The sequence below is a fragment of the Herpailurus yagouaroundi genome, unplaced genomic scaffold, assembly GCF_014898765.1.
Source record: "Herpailurus yagouaroundi ecotype Mexico unplaced genomic scaffold, PumYag 100, whole genome shotgun sequence".
Taxonomy (NCBI): domain Eukaryota; kingdom Metazoa; phylum Chordata; class Mammalia; order Carnivora; family Felidae; genus Herpailurus; species Herpailurus yagouaroundi.
In genome coordinates, this window is record NW_024412391.1 from 54,617,270 (window position 1) to 54,624,927 (window position 7,658).

The window sequence follows — 7,658 nt, forward strand, 5'->3', positions numbered from 1 at the left end:
CTTCTACACTGTCAGTGACCAAGCTGTCAGGCTGCCCGGCAGCATCTCCTCCTGAGTTTTATCTCAGATGGGGCTGTGTTTCCCAATTCCTCACTTTTGAGGGACTGTGGCTTTGACCCGCTCAGACCCTCTAGGGGAGGGTCTCCCCAAGAAAAGGCCAGGTGCCCGCCTGCCCGCAGGTGCATTTGTGAGACTGTGCTGCTGCGGATGCCCAGAGACTGCACGCTGGTGTCAGCTCGCCCCAGAAAAAGTTTGCACAATCTTGTAGCAGCAGTTTTTCGGGGATTCTGGTAAATTGCAACACTTCTGGCACCAGGCTTCACCCTTAACATCCTTGTTCCAGCGCCAGCGAATGTAGCCATTCTCCGGGGTCCACTGGGACCTTTGCTGTGAGGAGGCCACATAGCCTCCCAGCAGGGTATCCACCTCTCTCCATGTGGCCCAAGAAACCCTCGGACGAGCTATCTGCTGGGGATTCGTCCTTCCCACCAGAGCACCACCAGGTATAGAGCTGTGAAGTTTCAGACTCTGTGCTCCCCTGCTTATAGTATCTTAACGGAATTTAAACCCTCTCCTTTCTCCCTTTTTTGTCCATTCCCTTGTGGCTGTTTCCACTCCTCTTTCTCTCCAGCTGCTTTCGTGGGGGGTGCTTTTCCCATACTCTTCCCTCCTCCCCCGCCCCCGCTTCCACATCTCTGTCCTCTCTCCTCAGGTTAAAAATAAAATAGCTCCCTTCCCCACAGGGCTTCTCTCTCCTCCAGTTCACTTCTCTGCGCCGTGTACCTGCCAAGTTCTGTGGTTCATGTGCAGATCGTTGTGTTAATCCTCAGATCAGTTTTCCAGGTGTGCAAAATGGTTTGGTATTGATCTGGCTGCATTTCAGGGAGGAGAACAGCATTTCCATGCTGTTCAGCCATCTTGGCCCCTCCCTTTATGTTTTTAATGCTACTGGGTTCCTAACCTTTAAAAAATTACTAGCATAATTGTAATGACAAATGCTAATTTTCTTGTTAGGGAAGTTTAGAGGAAACTATGAAACTAAAATAAAATCAGTAACAAGACAGTAGAGTATCAAGTTAGTGATTAGAAATATTTACTGTAATATGTTTTCACCTTGATTTCTAAATATACTTAGGCTGGTGATTTTTAAGAATATGTCATTTATTCTGTAACCTCTTTTCTAATAAAATGTCATTAAGATAAATAAGTTAAATATTGGAGTGAGTGATATTTAGATTACAATGCAGTGTTTAAACTATCAAACACAAATACTCAATTGGTATAGTTCTTTGAACCATTTGGGTGATACTGTAATTATATTTTCTTGGAACCTCCTTTTGTTTTGTTTTCAGCAAAATGCAATCTATTTATAAAAGTTTATGACTATTTAGAACTTAACATTTAGTTTGATATTCTAAACTTTTCGAATCTTAAGCACATTAGGAATCTGCAACATTGATCTGCAAAAAACTAAGAAAGGGTTTTAAGAGTGCGCTTTTTTGTTATGTTTTATATTCCCTACCTAAAGTTGAGCAGAATATTGAAGAACAGTCCTTCTCCATGGGTACTTCGTTTCTGCTTTCAGTTCTTGCAAAATAATGCTAGAGGTAGTAGACAAAGGAATAAAACAGCTCCAGAAAAAAATATTGCTACAGCAAACCCTGAAAACCTATAAAAAATGTGTTTTGGGACTTAAACATGGCTTTTCTTTGATTCTCTATTATCATATATTTTTTACAATATTCTTGACATTTAAAATGGTTAAATATTTTAAGGGTACATTTCAGAGGGCAAAGGTGTTTTCTTTTGTATCTCATTTTTCTCCTTAATAGCTAGGTTTTATTCAAATCCAGCTTGAAACCAGAGTCAAGAAACAATAAAGAAAAAATTGTTTTTTAAAGCTTATTTATTAATTTTGAGGGACAGAGAGACATGTATGCACGTGCTTGAGCAGGGGAGGGCCAGAGAACTAATCCTAAGCAGATTCCAGGTTTAGCACAGAGCCCCACATAGGGCCCCATATCACTACCATGAGATCATGACCTGAGCCAAAAGCAAGAATCAGACACTAAACTGACTGAGACACCCAGACCCCCCACCAGCCACCCAAAATTTTTCATTGCATCATATTGTATTCAACCAACTCAGTAAATCCCCATTTAATGTTTACTTTTATTAAGGATGGTTTCCAGAAAAAATTTCCAAAACCCAGTGTATTTGCAAATAGAAATTATTATCACATCCACTTCATACAAGGTGTGATACAGTGATTTGAGTATATAGTAATATCAAGCTTGGGCTGTACTGTATATTTCTGCCATTTATGAACAAAATTAACTACTATAAAAATGTTTTTGATTCAAATGGAAAAGAAATCACATGGTTTAGGAATAATTTGGTTATCCTAAAGTTATTTAAACATATATTGTGTTTCTTCATATGTGTAAGTGATATTGATAGTTGAAAACATTAAATATTATTTTATTTTTTATATTTACTACAAATGTTATTTTTTTAATTTATTACAAATGTTAATTTTGAAAATCTATCACTACTTGTCCAGTTTTTTTGATGCAACGTCACACTTACATTATACATTTAAAATCAAACTACTAATCCCTGTAAATTATTTGCATGGCTTTCTCTTTTTTTTTTTTTTTTTTTAATTTATTTTTGAGAGACAGAGAGAGATAGACAGACCATTTCTGCCAGCAGAGTTTCAAGGTACTGTGGCAAAACCAGTAATGACTCTAATCATTTACACTCCATATTTGGATATTTATTTTGATCACCAGTTACGATTTTATTGCTGTTTCCTTAAAATTATATATATTTTAGAAGTTTGTTAGAGTATTACATGGAATTTTATTAGATTATATAGAAACTTTCCAGTAAGTCATTCTTTTAGAAATTTGAGTACACCTATCATTTTCTCTGTCATTCTTGCTAATCAATAATCCAATTATAAAATATATTTTTAAAGTGACTTTTAAAGAAGTTCAAATAATTTTGATTAACATGTTCAAAGTTAAAGAAAGTTCATCTGCAATTAAAAAAATAATAATTTCATGAACAAAGCCATATGAAACAGTGACTCTTTGTCAAACAGCATTTGACATTCTAGGTGGTTCCCTAGGCAGGGGCACAGAAGAATTGGTCTTGTATTGAAGCTACTTAAACCGTGTAGGAAAACCTGACTCATGAAAACAGCTGTCCTTGTTTCCATTCTTCCGCTGTAATTCATTAATTAATTGATTAATCTGCTGGAATTGATTAATTAATTGATTAATTCTTCACACTGCAGCCAAAGTCATTCTTTTAAAATGCAAATCAGATTAATAAGTGGTTCATGGTGACTTTGCAAATGTAAAATTTCAACTGAAAGCTGTAGTCCATAATGAAACACTTGTAGACATTTTTAAAAAGCAAATCAGATCATGTCCCTCCTTTACACAAAACACTCCAGGGGCTGAGAATAAACACTAAAACCTTTACCTGGGCCTCAAGGTAGTCAGCTCTGACCACAAATTTGTGACTCACTTGTCTGCCAGCACTTCCTCTGCATGGCCTCAGCTCCAATCAGTCTTACTTCCTGCCTACCCTTGTCTACCCTGAGTACTCTTTCATTTCAGTCTTGCATTCCCTAGTTCCTTGCCTGGAATACTTTTCCATCACATATATCTTGAACTTATTCCCTCATCCCTTTTAGGTCTCTACTTCCTCCTAGACAATCCTTGATCTTCTTAAATAAAATGGCACCACTTGTCACATTCTACCCCTTTAAGTCATATTGTTTTTCCTGTTAGTTTTAGGTAAATATCTGTTTAGTTCCTCCCATTATTGATTTCAGCCTTCATGAGAGCAAGAACTTTGCTGTGTTCATTGCCATGTCTCTAGCATCTTAAACAGTCCCTAGAAGCTCCACCACCAGCCTATATCTTGGATTTTTATGAATTAGAAAACGTCACTTCTGCCTCAAATTATTAGAATGCCAACACCTGGTGATGATAATGATCATTGTAAAACAACATAGTAATTATGATGTGAATGTCATCCCCTGGAGTTGTTCAATGCATGATTTGCACAATTATAAACACCGATTCTGCTCTTGACATGTTGTTGTAATCAATAAATATTTGTTGAATTAATGCATGAATGAAATGACATGATCTTTTCAAAGAAATACCTGTAAATCTAAATTAGTTGTAAAATGTAGCTCTGGAACATTTTTTTAATGGCCATTATATGGGTGTCACAAGTTAAAAAAAATTTGGTTACAGCCTTTGAAATTGCACTAAAAATATATCAAGTCGGATGAGACTAAATAGAAAAGTTAAGGAGAATAGCCTTTAACAGATGTTCACTTATGGTTTGAGAGAAAAGGGAAATTTTTCCTTTTGCTCAGATGTCAGTCTTGAAATTCTCACAATTTTTGCAGACAGTTTGGCTGGTTTCCAAACATTCATCGTTGCTTGTCTGGTATGAGGAATGCCATCTGTGCAGTATGGAAGTCCTTTTTCAAGAGTGGATTGCTAATTATGCTCTGGGCAGGTGCTGTTAAAGTAAAATCAGGTGTCAAGCTTACCATGGTCTAAAATGACTACATTTTGTTGAAAAAAAAAAAGGCATAATTATGTAAAATGGAATTTAAGCATGGCAGGTAAGTGTTCCATTTTTGGGGTGTTGCAAAGTTCAGATTGCACAGCAAAACTTTAAGATTTTCAAACTACTTCTATCAACAATGGAATAAAGCTTTACCTTAAGTCAGGGACATAGGCTACATCAAAGTTCTATATTTCCTACTAAAATATCTTCCCAATTGTATTTTCTTTTCTGAAACGTCCATGAAGGAAGAACAGTGAGATGAAAAATGTAACCACCAATTCCAAAGTACATAAATTAATTTTTGCAAAATTAGGTTTAACTACTACTAAATGGAACCCATTCTATTATCAGAGTAAATAGACCTCATTGGAGTTGTTTAGCTCCCTCCAGAGTCAAACGACCAATTTATTTCCTTTATATCTTTACATATATATATCAATTCAAAGGAAGTATTGCAGGCCCTCATAGTTTTACCACTGATTTTTGATAACACTCATTTGATATGGTGCTAACTCATATAAAGCAAGATAGAAAAACTTCTCAATTTTTAAAGAGTATAGACATGTCTACTACAATAAAAAGTCTTCATTATCATTATAAGAATCTAGATTTGTTGTTGCTTATTGTGTGTGACTTACTGATATTTGCAATATAATTAATACATTATATTGTTTAAGCCTTACAGCAGCTCTTTTAGAGTCCAGTATTGCCCTAGGCTACAGGTGAGATAATTGTGTTCAGTAAATGTAAGTGTCTTGTCTAAACTCACATGCCACTAACTGACAGAACCGGGGCTCATAAGCAAGTCTTTTGCACCCTAAAGCCTGTGTTTTAACTATTTCAAAAACAGCCTCTTCCCAAAACAAGTATATTAGGTAGAAGGATTTCCTTTATTAGCACATCTAATCTCAAAAGAAATGCAATTAGCATAGTAAAATATCATAATTTACATACTGCTTGGTCTCACTTAGTACTTCAGCCACAATAGTCAAGGCAAACGGAGCCACAAACAGGAAGTTTAAAACCTTCTTCTTCATCATGAATTTCATGGATCTGTTAAAGCCAAGGAACTAAATGCAAGAAGCTTATTCTTATACATTATTCAGTTGCTCAGTTAACTTGTTTCTCATCCCACAGTGGATTAGAATTATCAAATCAGACGTGCCAAGCACAGGGCTATGCATAGAACTGGAAGCTTAAATATCAAAGGACAATATGAAAAAATAATAAAAAGTAATTTGGAGCTGTTAAAAGATACACTGAGGCATATTAAGAATTATAGGGATTTGTTTGAGCAAGAAGTGATTCAAATGGGGCATTGCCCAACTGGAAGTAGTTAGGAGCACTCCACTTACAGGAGCTAGGGGAAGACATTTTTATAGAGAAAAGAAGGAAACAAAGGAAGGAAATTATTGAGTAGTTACAGATTAAAGCCTAGTTGGCTCTTTGTGAATGGATGGACTTAGCATTTTGATTTTGCAAACCCGGAGGCATTTATAGGCCTAGGTTTTTGTGTGCTTACTTATGCAGGCCACCATAGCATTAGAGCCCCATCAGTCTAATGGCCTCTAGATGTTTAATTAATTTAACATAGCTAATTGCCTTTGCATTAAAAAATCTGTATTATAGTATGATTTGGTTAAAAAGTGTTAAAAACAAGACTTAGGCCCCAAATGAAGTCACTTATGCTAAGCCTTCTGTCACCAAACTGAGACTTAATTACAGTTTCAGTTCTCTCAGAAATGAAATGTAAAACCAGTCAAGAAGGAATCGCCAAATGGGCCCAAGTTAGGTCATCTGCCTGATAGATCCCTGCCATCCCCTGAAGGAAAGTAATGTTGCAACAACCAACCTACTTTTCGTCCCCCTATCACTTTCTTGTTCCGGCTCCCTTCCGTCTATAAAAGTCTTTCTTTTTATATGGCTCCTCAGAGTTCTTTCCTATCTGCTTGATTGAATGTTGCCAAATTTGAGTTGAATTTTGATCACGTAAACTCTTAAGTTTTTTAAGGTGCTCTGCTTATTTTTTAATAGCTCCACAGTCAGAGGAGGGAACCTAAGGAGATCCCCTTGGGCTTCGGGAACCGTGAGCAGCTAGACACAGGTAGCTGTTGGGCCCCTTGAACTTGATGCTTTTCTCTCAGCCTCAAGGTTGTGGGTAGGTCTCTCTCAGATCCTGCCTCTCCACATTTTGCATTATGTGCTTTCAGACTTCAAGTATTTCTTTTTTCTGGACTGGGTCCAGAAACTGGCCATAGTCAATCTGGGTTCCACTTAGAAACTGCCCCAGGTGTAGTGTCAAACTAAGTCCAACTTAAGCTGGAATTGAAGCCTTAGGTAAGTAAAATTTTGTTTTAAATTTTTGTTTTAACAAAGGTAATCTTGAATTAAGGTGTCCACAGCAGAGAACTTTTCACCTAGATATACTTATCCATTTATAAGGTACCCTTAGAGAAAAAGGGGTCTTAGCCAAGCACCCAGTATATAGAGTAGAGGGGAAATTGCTTTTCCTTCTCTACAGTTTTTAGTGACCAGGATGAGATCCACTGAGACACCCAACTTGCTCCAGAGCCTGCAGAGGGCATCCTGGGAAAACTGTAGAAGTCAGCAAACGATAAGAATTCTTGTCAAAGTCACTTCTCCCAAATCTCTGTCTGTGGTGCCAGGTCAAGAGAGAAAGAAAATTTTACATTGCTCCTTTCAGACTGGCAGCTAAAAAAACCATTTGTAAGAATTAGATCTTTGAATTGCGGCTTGTGCATTTGCTTTCGGGAAACCCTTGGTTGTCAGTCCTTTCTCTGCCTTCTTGTTTGTCTCATTTGGTGTCCTAAGAGCTTGACTTACCTTGCTGCCTGATTAGCACATGTGGACTTGTGTGTGTGTAGGCAGATCACCCAACAGGGTAGTGGCACTCAAAATATAGCCAGAGAGGATTTTGGGTTGTACTCCATTTGTGGCTAGGGTCCTACTAACTGCTGTCACCTGGGGAGCAATTGTCTAAGTCTGTCTTTCTTTCTTTCTTTCTTTCTTTCTTTCTTTCTTTCTTTCTTTCT

At 37.1% G+C, this 7,658-nt stretch overlaps 1 protein-coding gene across 6 annotated transcripts in view; it reads left to right on the forward strand.

Annotated features, from left to right (window-relative positions):
• The first annotated feature begins 204 nt into the window (after positions 1 to 204).
• The window catches only part of AGMO (alkylglycerol monooxygenase), a 395,634-nt gene continuing 388,180 nt past the window's right edge, over positions 205 to 7,658 (forward strand). For 3 of the 6 annotated variants that reach the window (XM_040472533.1, XM_040472532.1, XM_040472534.1), the window contains exon 1: positions 209 to 503. Coding sequence is in view for 3 of the 6 variants with exons in the window: in XM_040472529.1 (XP_040328463.1) it covers positions 435 to 503 (69 nt within the window). In the remaining 3 variants the exon portion in view is untranslated. Of the gene's footprint in view, positions 504 to 7,658 lie in introns of all 6 variants that reach the window. The other 3 variants (XM_040472529.1, XM_040472531.1, XM_040472530.1) reach the window with 3 other exon arrangements.